At 52.4% G+C, this 12,573-nt stretch overlaps 1 protein-coding gene across 1 annotated transcript in view; it reads left to right on the forward strand.

Moving 5' to 3' along the window:
* Positions 1 to 4,913, forward strand: part of LOC102286182 (craniofacial development protein 1) — a 103,802-nt gene extending 98,889 nt beyond the window's left edge. The window contains exon 7 of the mRNA XM_005894307.3: positions 4,606 to 4,913. Within this exon, the coding sequence (XP_005894369.1) occupies positions 4,606 to 4,696 (91 nt within the window). The 3' untranslated portion in view covers positions 4,697 to 4,913. The remainder of the gene's footprint in view (positions 1 to 4,605) is intronic.
* The last annotated feature ends 7,660 nt before the right edge of the window (positions 4,914 to 12,573 follow it).

Consider the following 12,573-nt stretch of genomic DNA (forward strand, 5'->3'; position numbering starts at 1 on the left):
GCCCCTCCCAGCTGCTTGCAGTCCAGTACCTCCTTTCTCCACGTCGCAACCAAAGTGATGTTTTTAACATGCAAACCATTTCCCTCCTTCCCCTGCTGAAAGCCCTTCAGTAGCACTTAGGTCAGCATTCACCTCCTCACCGGGCATTCCACGCCCTCCCTGAGCATCCGCTGCCCACCTCTTACTCTTGTGCCTGCCTGCGGCCGCCCAGCCTCTGCTCCACTCCTCAGATCCACCTCCCCAGTTCCTCCTCCGTGGTGGGCTCTTGGTCACTCGGGTGCCGCTCTCTACTCTCTAGCGTAGCCCCACCTTAGAAACCCTCTACCACATCTCTCTGTTTGATCTTCCTCACACTGCCAGCTGGTACGAGTCATCATGTTTTGTCTCATGTGCAGTCAGCTCCAAGCGCAGGGTCTGGCTCACCTCCCCACCACCAGTACCTTCTAAGAGTATCTGCCCAGAGCAGGCGCTGAGCCGTTGTGCAGTCTAGATGCCCATTCCGCTAGCTGTCAGGCATCCGTGGTTTTGATTGGAACCCAGCAGGATTAGAATTAACCCCCCAGAAAAGAAGGGCGTGGCATGTCGGAATGAGATCTCCACTCAGGCATCTTTTTCGGTCAGCAAAGTTGGTTAAAATGACTGTACCAAAGAGGTCAGCTGCATAGCAAAGACTTGCTGCTTTTCCTCTGAGCCCTGAACTCCAGAACTCAGTCCAGTATTTCAAGATTCGTGTGGCCCTCAGGCCTCTAGCATTGCTTCCCTCTGTTCCTGTAACCGCTCTTACTAGATTCCCTGGCGGTATCCGCTATCAGCCGCGCGTCTCTCCTACTCTGTTGAGGTGGAGGCCAGCAGGCTTAGAAGAGGGATCAGTGCACAGAGAAGGAGAGGAAGCTAGGCATGGTCTTGGCTGCTGCAGCAATCAAACTGAAGGTCATGGAGCGTGATGATTGGAAACCAGGTGTGTTTGTGATTTGGAGAGGTGTGAAGGAGAGACCAGAGAAAATAATTTTCTTTCTTCAAAGAATCTATCTCCGTGACCCCCAAGAGTCACAGCCTTGAGGTGAAATGGGAGGAGAGCAGTGGAGAAGAAACTTAATTAAAATCAGCGCCCTCTCACTCTGGCCCCCGCGGTGTGCTCTCCTCAGGGCTCGGGCGATGTTGGGCAGATTGCTTCTTTCACTCGCGTGTCTCAGGACAAGTCGCCTCTCATTACATCCCGCACAGAGCTCTGTTACAGCCTCAATGCCTGTGTTGCTGTTGCTTTCTGGTGTTGATCCGCTTTCCTTCCCAGGTTTGTGCTGCACAGAACGCCTGCGGGCTCTGCTGGGGGCAGAGTGATGACCAGCCGCGAGATGTCCTCATTGTGTGCCCGCTCAGACTCCCTGCAACTGTCTGTGCTCTTTCTCCACACCTCACCCCCATTTTTTGGCCACTCCACTCGGCAGGTGGGATCTTAGTTCCCCAACCAGGGATCGAACCCGTGTCCCCTGTGATGGAAGGGCAGTGTCTTAACCACTGGACCACCAGGGAAGTCCCTGCTCTTTCTTTTCCCAACCATAGGTCCGGAGGCCTCTCGTGGATGGGTGTGACTGTGTGGCGGAGCTTTTTTGTCTTCTTTCATTTTTCCTTCCCTCCTCAACAGCCTGGATCTCAAGGAAATTGGTGGCAGAAAAGTAATTTGGGTTGAAAGATCAAAAAGATGACCAAGCCTATTGTGTCTAACCTGGTTCTGAAAGGAAAGGCTTAGCACATACCTTGGGTTTTGGTGCTGTTAGCGTATTTTGTGAGTGAAAGTGAGGATCTGCGGCCTCTTAACTGGGCTCCATAGGGAATGGTGGCAGGAAGGGATGTCCCCGCCTCCGCCTCCCAGTAGACTGAGCTGAACCAGGCTGGTCCCCAGGAGTGCTGGGCACAGACCAGAAAAGAACCTTTGCACTTGTCAGCTGGCGGTTCTCCTCGGAGACCGTAACCTGCTTACGGGGCCTGAAAACTTCTGAGGCTCAGTTTAAATGGGCCATCCGCTCAGGCCACCTTGCAGAGCCAGCCTTCCCCGCAAGCCCTTCCTCCTCCTGGAGCATTTGGTCTCTTGGTCCCTGTTCCATCTATCCCGGCTCCTGAGGCTTGGGAGTGATACCATCAGGTCAGAAATGGGAAGCACAGAGCCCACAGTGCTCATTAGCCATTTCTGGTTTTATTGTTTACAGAGTACTTCTTCTTATGGTGTCACTGTATTGTCAGAGGGGTGTTGTAATTCTTATTCGTGTTTTCCAACTAAAAAAAATGAACTGCCCTGCCCACAGTCACACAGTTAATGCTGGAACGACCCTCATCCTTGGCACCTTTCTGATCTCAGGGAGGCTGGCAGGGGCTTGTCCAGTAGAAGTTTGGTTTCTGGTCCACTCTTGGCAGCAATCCAAAGCCATCACAAGGATCCTGTTAGCAGCTGCAGATGCTATAAATGGAGGAGTGAAGTCGCCAAACCTGCCGGGATGGCCTTTGTCTTGGTTGCCCTTGAGAATTCGGTTGCCTTCTGCACATGTGCCCCCCTCCGCTGCCTGAGGCGTTCCCTAAACCTGAACTCTTCCTGCACCTGCCTGTTTAGCACCCAGCCTGGCCTTGCTCTTGATGGTTTCAAGGTCAGCTGGACCCGACACAGCTTCCAGAAACCTGTGAGGCCATTATTTATGTTCGGTGAGCATCTTAATTTAAGTATCACTTCCTCTACTTTAAAGGAAAGTCCAAGAGGAAAGACCACAAATGCTCAAAGCCTCGTGCTTCCTCTTCTGTCCCCGCGCCGCACTCTCAGGTGACCCTGGCTGGTGGCTCTCCTGAAACATGCCCTGAAGTCTTCTCAACCACAGCCCCCCTTTTTTTTCTATGGAAACCTGTAGGGGCAGTTAAGCACGCTGCTGTCAAAACTCTGATCCCCACTGTGATCTTCAGCCCTGGCCCGTGAGCTGGTGTGTGGAGGGGGGCAGTTGTGGGGCGACACAGCCCATCAGTCATTTCCGGCTCACTGCCCCCACTGGGGAGTCGCAGGGCCCCTGGTGGGGGATGGAAGAGGAGCTTGTTGTGTGTGTCCACTTCCCGCCACCATCTCTCCTGCTTTCTCACTTTTATCAAAAAGGGTCCTCTGCACCCGGCAGTGGCTTCCCCATTTGCCAGGGAATCTGAAGCCAGTGAATGTGTATTTCACTGGCTAAATTTGACAGCCTGACCCTGAGGGCTCACATCAAGCTTACAGGCGGGCCATGCCCTTGTTTTTCTAGCCATTCCGGCCCCTCCGTGGCGGTTTTGACTCAGCTGCCGAGTTCTGATCCTGGACTAGGTTGTTGTTACAGATGCTCGTAACATGCACCAGAGAGCTCACTGCTGCTCTTGAGTTGATTGCCCTCAGAGTCCTGACTCTAGAAGCTGGCTTCCCAAAATGATGGTGGCCGCTCTAACTGCTGTTTTATGGAGCACCTGCTCTGTGTTAGGCATTGTATGTACACTATTTCATTTAATCCCCGTGGCAGGCCTTCAGAGTAGGGGTGATTATCTTTTTTTTTTTTTTTGGCAGATTAAGAAAAAGAATTAGCCAGGTTAGGAGGCTTATTCAGAGACACAGCCAGCAAGTCACAGGGTCAGGATTCGGCCCCGAGCCGCCACCCTGTCTGTAGTGAGGCACAGGGTTAGTGGCCACAGGCCTGCGGGAGAGCGGGGAGGGTGGGCTGCCCTTCACAGGGTGAGTTCAGCCGAGGAACACAGGGTCCTGAGCTGGTAACGTGCTCACCACAAACGAAATGACCTTGTACTCACAGATGCACATTTTCTGCAGTGCAACAAAGGAGAGATTAGCACAGAGATTCAATTATGTCTCCCATTTTCAGTGGCAATTTTGCTCTCTCAGTAGATTACTTGGCAGAGAGCCCCTCCCCGCAAGGCAAATGGAGCTGTATCCCACCGCTCACTCCCTCACTCCCCGCGGTGCCTGCCACCTTCAGCCTGGGGCTTCCCTCCCACCGTGCTGGGCAGGCCGCCCGCCTTGAGGGCACCCTGAGTATGTGGGCCATGGGCGCAGAGGCACTTGACCTCATTCCCTTGGAGGAATTCAGGGAAGCCTCCTCGGTCATCCCCATGAGAGGGTCCTGGCCCCACGTGGGTGGAGGACACGGAGAGGAGGACGGTGGGGGAAGGGAGGGCCGCCAGCAGGCAGGTGCCCGGACAGTGAGCGCGTGCCACGGTCAGCTGCTGTGTAACCAGGTCAGGCTCCGAACCCGGGCCTGACTGAGCCCTGCTCTTCCCTTTAAACCTGGCTACACAATCACGTTTTCCTGCCCCCAGCCGCTAATGTACTTCCCCTTAATAAGTTGTTGCTTTCTCTTTTTCATTTTACTTTTATTCACCTCTGAACCAGAAAGTTCCTTGTTTAGACCAAATGAGTGGTCTGGATGTTACTGAAAGAGTAACAGCGGCCCCTCTGCCTGTGGTCACCTGCTTGCATTTGCTGTCGCCCGCTGAGCCCCAGGCCAGGTGGGCCCTTCCCCACGGGGAGAGGGGATGCTGCCTGGGAGGCATTTTCTCCTACTCAGTCTGCTGACGGGCATCTTTATTTTCTTCCAGGTACATCGAACGAAAAGCTTTTCTAGACCGAGTGGATCACAGGCAGTTTGAAATCGAGCGAGATCTCAGGCTGAGCAAAATGAAACCCTGATGTGATGGGGAGCCCCCGCAGCTCAGTCCTCTTTATAGCGTGAGCTTATGTGTCTGTGAGATGTTTCCTGTGCTTCTCATCGACTGGCTCCCAGCAAGGTCCTTTTTTCTACACTGAATTTCTGTCTTTGTATCTTGATCTCACATGATTTCATTTGTTTTACTTTTAATAGTTTGTCCTTTCAAAAATAAAGATTAAAAAAAAAAGTACAAGTTGATCCTGTGAGAGGCTGGTGAGGATGACGCCACTTGCCTTCCCTTTGTTCTGCTGCGAAGTCCACGAGGCCAAGCCCGTTCCTCGCAGGCCTGTCTCGGCCGCTGTGGAGAAGAGAGCGCGCGGCCCGCTCACCGTGGGCCCGAGAGCAGGCGCTGAGACGAGGCTCGCCATGCTGGCATGACGCCGGGCCCCGCGCTTCTCTCCTGACTGGACTCCTCCACCCGGATACAATGTAAGGATGTAAGGCTGAAAAATAAGGATATGCCATCACTGAATTAGAGATCTTTCTTTTCCTTCAGCCTTTCTCCTCTCCTCAAAGTTAAAGTCAACTTCCCATGTTTCTCATCTCAATAATTCTTTGATTGGGGGTTTGTCAAAGAAAACTACAAAGGACTCTTTTTTTTTAACTCTTTAGAAGATTTAAATTCCAAACTTCATATTAATAAAGCAGTAAACCTCACAACCTGCCTCTGGGGGCGGGTGGGCGGATGTCCTGAGTAACATGGACAGGGTTAAGGGGTAGTAGGGCTCCAAAGACTGGAATTCAGATCCTGCCCGTACATCTACCAGCCCTGTGACCTTGAGCACAGCTCAGCTTTCTGAGCCTCACAAGGTGGAGACGAGCTAGTGACATGTGCAGGGAACACACTTTGGTCTCCCCCTCCGGTCCTCTGATACACGGGCAGGCGCTCACACAGCCAAGATCGGGCTGTCAGCCCTGCGCGGTCGCGAGGTTATGACCCTCGTTACTCGCTGAGGCCAAGGTGGGTGATGGGGCTGACTGACGTGTGTGCATCTTCGATACAGGATCATCTTTTCCATCAGAGTCTTCTTTGAACTGTAGCCAGCAATTTTTAAGAACAGGTGGATAATAGTTTATCTAGCTCTTCACGTCCATACTTAGTGAAAACTGATCTGCCTAACTCCCAAGGGAAATAACATCCCTTTCCAGGAGTCAGGAACTGCCAAGGAAAATGTCTGCAGGAAGTGGGGAGCCTGAGTCAGTGCTGGGAGGCAGCTCGACAGTCCTCTGCCAGGCACCGGGCACCGCCCTTGGCCGTGGCGGGGACGTCCGAGGAAGGCGGCCAAGGACACTTCCTGGCCGGTCTGTGGAGTCCAGAAAACCCCTGAGAGCTGAGTTTCCTGGCCTCGCTCTGGCCATCAGTCTTCTCCTAGTCCCAGATGAACGCATTTGATTTCCATGGCTTCACGTACTTTCCCGTTACTGAAAAAAAACCTGCCCTACAACAGCATAACGTCAAAGAAGAAAAACAGGCTTCTTTATGTGTTCTGTTCACCTATTTTAAAAAGGAACGCAGTGCTCTAATTAGGAACTCTGCATAAAGTCCCAGGAGAGAAGGGCAGCGTTGAGAACTAAGTCTTGATTGGGCTGTGCGCCGCCAGAGCTGAGCGGAGAGAACCAGACAAACCCCAGGGCCCGAGGTCACGAGAACTGACCAGGCCAGCAGGCCGGCTGGTGGCTGGTGCGACGGGGATACGGAAGACCTCCAGGAAAGGGGTGGCGTCACGGTGCTGCCGGCAGCCAGGAGGCCCGAGGCAGGCCCGGGGACGGGGTCTCAGGTGCTGTGCCGCCTCTTGGCCTCAGCAGGACAGAGGAGGTGTGTGTGGCGTGGCTCTCAGGCGCAGTTTTCTTCTGGCATTTAACGGGAATTGCTGAGGCATGTTGGGTAGGAGCCCGTGACTCTTTTTTTCATTACCAAAAAACAAGTGAACAATAGGGATTGGTGTAAGATGGTGAACTCCAGGGGAAGCATTTAGAAGCTCTCAGTTTCATCAACACATGACGGAGTGGTCCCATGTGCCTGGTGCTTTCTCCCGTTTTTCCTGACCAGGAGAGGAAACTCGCCTGAGGTCAGATTGTGAAACTGACACTGATTACATCCACGTGGTAGGCTTGGCGGGCAGGAGGCAGGCAAGATGAAACAGCCTCTTCTCACCTGCCGGATCCAGCTCCCGATTGGAGGATTCACATTGGAAAGGAAAGATTAGAGTGCAAGGGGACAGAAGAGCCAAAAATGAAGGACACTTACACTTGAGAACAGTGACAGCTGGCACACTCTGGTGCCAAAAGTACACCAAAGGCGTGGGCACACGGGCTTCAGCCTCCAGTCCTCGGTGCCCTGGGGCAGCATCGGAACCTCCAGGGGAGAGTGTGCCCCACGGTGCGGGCCAGGCCGCCCTCTCCTCTTCAGGATGCTGCCTGGTTTCAGCGAGCAGGAGCAGGAGGCGCTGGTGCCCAGGTGACTGTACTTGGAGGTACAGTCATGGTATCTTAAATGCCATCCCACTGCACCTCCTTCCCTGGGGGTACCAGTGTGCCCGGGGTTCCTTCTTTGGCAGGAAAAGTCTTTGCCTCAAAGTGTTTTTTTTTTTTTCCTGCAGCCTTTTTGTTTTTTTATGCCATCTCAAGGCAACTTAGATCCAACAGTACTACTCCCAGATGCAGTCTTTGTGCATAGGCAAGTTGACCACAAGGAGGAGAGTGGGCTGTAGACGTCCAGAAGATTCTGCCCTGGCTCCCTGCAGCCTGGAATGGCCCAATCCACAGAGACCCCCCTTCCCAGGGCTCCTCTCCAGGGTCAGCCTGTGAGCTTTCATTACTGTGCCCTCAGAAGGCTGATAGGGTGCCGGGTCTCTGCTCAAGTAAGGGACAAGGTGGCTGTGTTGGGGAAGGAAGGGGAGAAACTAACGTAACAGGAGGAGCATGCAGACAGTGGGTTTGGCTCCCTGTGATCCGGGGTGAGTCCCTCCCTCTGCGTCTTAGATTTCCTTGTCTTCAAGAAGTTTTCTGAGAATGCTTAATAATCCTGCTCTGCCTACCTCACAGCGTTTTATTAAATGAAATACACTATCCACGTGTTAAGTTACTCTAATTAAATTGCACACTTGGCTCCGAGCTCCCCAAGACAGCCAAGCTTCTGTGAGTATAAATTAGCACCACCTTGAAGAGCACTTTGGCGCCGCCTCAAATCTGGAGCTGCACTCGGCCCATGACACAGCAGCTCTGCTCCTGGCTGGACATCCTGGAGGAGCGCCCGTGTGCGCACAGGGCGGCAGGCTTAGTGGTGACAGGGAAAACCTCGAAACCATCCTCTGGCCATCAGGAGAAAGGGTCAGTTGTGAAACAGCCACACAGGAGAACACAGTACAGTGGTGAAATGAAGGGACCAGGGCTACACGCATCACAAGATGAACCTCGTAAGCAGCTTCGATGCACAAAATGCCTAACACACAGCCCCAGTCACACAAGTTCAAAAGCATGCAAACACAGGTGGTGGTCCCCGACACTGAAAGCACTGGAGGCCGCTGGATTGTACACTTTAAAGTGGTTAATTTTATGTTATGTGAATTTCGCCTCAATAAAATTTTTTAAACATGAGAAAGATTGTATATTGACTTTCTCTATATATGTACTATGTAATTATATATACACATGTAAATATATGTAGACGAATGGGTGATGACACTAATTTCAGCATAGTGGTTACCTCTCATGGAATTGGGAAGGTTATACAATCAAAGATAGCAAAGGAGCTGTGTTTAATAAGATGTGGTTTTATATCTTAAATTGGGAAATGAGGACACAGATATTTCTTAACATTATTCACTACACCTGTCTATCTATAATATTTCAAGATAAAATGTTTTTATTATCTATTTGGCTACACCAGGTCTCAGTTGCAGCTTGTGGAATCTGGCTGCCTGATGGGGGATTGAATCCAGGCCCCCTGCATTGGGATTAGCCACTGGACTAGCAGGGAAGTCCCAAGATAAATTTTTTTTAGAGAAAGGCAAGCCCACGTTTAAATTTGCATCACCTCTGTCAGTCTCTTTAGGGAGAGAGAGGGCCAAGGCATGGACAGTCCAGGGATGGAGGGTTGCCATGGGGATGAACTTGCTGGGTGTCAGGGAGCTCTCTCTGTCTCCCGTTCTGGGCTAGCAGGCGTTCCAGCACGATCCCTGCTCGGCTTTTGGAACATTCCCCAGGAGAAGAGTGATTCACGTATATAGCTCCACCTCAGCTCCCCTGTCTCTGAAAGCAGGTTGGGCGGCTGGGGAAGCCGAGGGTCGGAGCCAGGCCGCATGCCCCGCCCCAGCGCAACCGACAGTGCAGGCCATATGTCAGAAGGATGCTGCGGCAGGCCGCGGCTTGTCAGATGCAGACACGTGGTTTCTGACCTGGGTAAATGAGCTTGAATTTAAAGGCTCCAAAATGAATTACTGTCAGTGTCTGGGTGTTCTAGTGGAAGTCACGGAGCTGCCTGTCTTCAAATTCTGCCCAGCACCCTGAGCTGCCCCAGGGCCACAGCTGTGACCCAAGGCTGCTCTCAGCTCCTCAGGGTGCAGAGGCGTGTTGCTGGGCCTCTGCAGGGAGGCAGGGAGGGAGGGAGCCACCCTCCGCCCAGCCCCACTAATCTCTGCTAATGATTTAATGCCTTACTTCTTCCAGTTAATGCCTGTACATTAGTAACCTAAGCCTGCCCGCGTCTGAGGCACCCTGCCTCACAAATGGAAGACGAGTTTAAGTCAGGGAGCTCTCTGGGTGCCTGAGGTTGTGACTGGCGGGGTGGACCCTCTGCGTTCCAGGCATCCCATGAGGTTGCCTCATCCCTGCTGTTGTCTCTAGCTGGACCTCGCAGTCTGGTTACAGCTCTGCCACTGAGCTCCGTTACAGGAGCTTTGACTTTGACGTTGGGTCCCGCAGTCACACACACACCCAGCCCTCCTGCACCAACAGTGTGTGGTGCGACGTGTGTGTGTGTGCCCTTGAGACCGCTGTTGACAACTGGTGGTAGAAATGCAGGTGTGTTTTCCAGAAAATTGTAAATACCTTATGTGGTATGATAGAAAATAAATATATCTTTCATTTTTGTGCAGTTCCTGGCACAAAGCCCCTAAAACACTTGCAATTTACTGTCTGTGTGATCATGAGATGACACCTGGGGAAACCGAAGTAGCTTCAGGATGGATCTGGTCGCCAGGAAAACCACCCCTGTGACTAGAGGGTTAGAACTTCCAGCCCTCCCCTCCCCGCCACAACCCCGATCTCTGGGGAGGAGGAGGAAGCCAGGTGTCAGTCAGTCACCGATGGCTAATGACTTAATCAATCATGCCAACACAATGGAACCTAAGTGAAGCCCCATAAACAGCGAAGCGTGGGGAGCTTCCAAGTTGCTGACCACATCCATGTGCCGGGAGAATGGCGCTCTGCCTCAGACCCCTCTGGACTGTTTTCTATAAACTGCTTGTAAAGAGAGCACCTTCCTGAGTCTGTGAGTTGTTCTAGCAAACTATCACACCCAGTGCCCGGGGCACAGGCTCCTCGTGTGCAGCTGGCGTCTGCAGTGGGCGCAGTCTTGGGTGACTGAGCCAGTAAGCAGTGGGATCTGCGCTAACTCCGGGTGGTTAGTGACAGGACAGAAACGAGCTGTTGGACGTCTAGTTGGCGTTAGAGAGTGGGCTGGACCCCATGTTTGTCTCAGTCTTCCTTTCACGCCAAACATCTGCCGCAGGAGACAGTCCCAGTGCAACAGTCAAAGACAGCCTCATGGGAGAGTCCGCACACCCTCACCCCAGTCCTGCTGACCCGCTGGTGCCCTCAGGTACGTGGCTTGGCCTCCTCGGCCCCCGTTTCTGCATTTAACACTAGGAGTCTGCATGTCACACAGGCAGCCTTGTGATTCCTATGTGCTCTGAAGTTTGAGAACCTTGCTTATGGCCTCTCTACCTAGAAAAAAATCTGTAAGCCTCCGGCTATGTCTTTAGGAAAATTCCATCTTCCTTTATTCTTGCCACTTCAAACAATTCAAGCTCCTAAATTGCTGACACACCAGCAAACCATAATTAGCCAGCCCAGGCTTCCGCCCTGCCGTTGGCCGAGACCCACCTGCAGTAACTTTCTCCTGCATTCAGAAGTCCCAGGAGGGAAGCTCCTTAAAGTTACGGGTAACTGGAGAAGTAACTGAAGGAAAGCCTGGGAAATAAGTGAACATTCAAGCAACAGAACCCACCCAGGTTTCAGCAAACAGCTGCAGAGGCAGCACAGGGCTGCCAGGTTGGCAGCAGAGGGCAGGACCCACGTGCACGCGCACACATGCTCACCCCAGCTAAGCCGCGCGTCTCGTGTGTCAGCGAGGGTGCCCGCCAGCTTGGAGGAGACCCAAGTCACAGAGGCACAGCGCGCCTGTCACAACCAGTCCCGTGCGAGGCAGACGGCCCACCTCCCCGGCTGCCCGGCCAGCGCCCAGCCCTCCTGCCGGCGGAGCTCTGCCTGCCCCCGGCTTGTCCTCTCCTTCCCCCTCCTGAGGGACCAGTTTTCTCTTCTGACTGTCAGAGCCAACCAGTCATCGTTGGAAAATCTGGAAGCACTGCATCTCCAGAGAAAACTGCTGTGTACATTTGGGGATACGTTTCAGTCCATTTCCCTATGTTTTTACATACCTTTTCTTAACACAGTTGGAATTACACTCTACCTGTGAAGCTCACTACAGAAGCTATTAACCACATGTGGCAATTTCCATTGAAACTTTAAATTCATTAGAATTCACAATTCAGTTCTTCAGTCCCACTAGCCAAAGATTTCAAGTGCTTACCAGTCACGTGACCGGGGGCTACACCATCGGACAGTGCAGGTACTGAATGTTTCCATCAGCATGGAACTCTGTTCAACCACCTAGTGCGTGCAGTTTTGTATTCTTGTTTTAACCTGTGCTGTACACCGTGAGCCATGAACCAGGCACCAAGCCATTACCATGAACCATGAAAAGCGTACATCCCCACTCTTCAAACATTCTTTGTTATTTTGCTGCTGCTAAGTCACTTCAGTCGGGTCCGACTCTGTGTGACCCCATAGGCAGCAGCCCACCAGGCTCTGCCGTCCCTGGGATTCTCCAGGCAAGAACACTGGAGTGGGTTGCCATTTCCTTTTCCAATGCATGAAAGTGAAAAGTGAAAGTGAAGTCGCTCAGTCGTGTCCGACTCTTAGCGACCCCATGGACTGCAGCCTACCAGGCTCCTCCGTCCGTGGGATTTTCCAGGCAAGAGTACTGGAGTGGGGTTCCATTGCCTTCTCCCTTTGTTATTTTAAATGACTGCATAATATTCCATTGTATGCTTGTATGTATTTCATCAATCTTCACTGGCCACCGAGGTTGCCCGCCTTTGTTATTATACATGATGCTGTGGTGAACTGCCTAGTCCTGGATCTGGACCTGCATCCCTGACCATTTCCAGATCACTGCTACAAGTGGTGTTGTCATCACAAGGAAGGTGCAGGTTTTTTCAAGGCTTTGAAATATGATGCCCAATTACCTCCCAGAAGGGTCTCCCTCTCTCCAGCAGGGCGGTTGTGCCCCTCTCTTTCTATGTAAACTCTCTGAGAAGACAAGATTCAGCAAGGACACCCTTTCTGCCTGTTTGTGAGCACTTTGAGTTTCTGAGCCAGTGCTTTGGGCAAGACGTGTCCATAACCAAAAGGAGAATGGCCCAGGGAAGACTGGCCTCAACGGTCCCTGAGTACTAGCACCTTCTGCAGTTCCAGCCCAGGGCTCTGTCTCTGGAAGAAGAATTTGGACTGGGCTGCTGTGATGGTAATTTTTTTGTGCCAACTTGACTGGGCTAAGGGATGCCCCGGTAACTGG

The sequence above is a fragment of the Bos mutus genome, chromosome 18 (genome assembly GCF_027580195.1).
Source record: "Bos mutus isolate GX-2022 chromosome 18, NWIPB_WYAK_1.1, whole genome shotgun sequence".
In the NCBI taxonomy this organism is placed as follows: Eukaryota; Metazoa; Chordata; class Mammalia; order Artiodactyla; family Bovidae; genus Bos; species Bos mutus.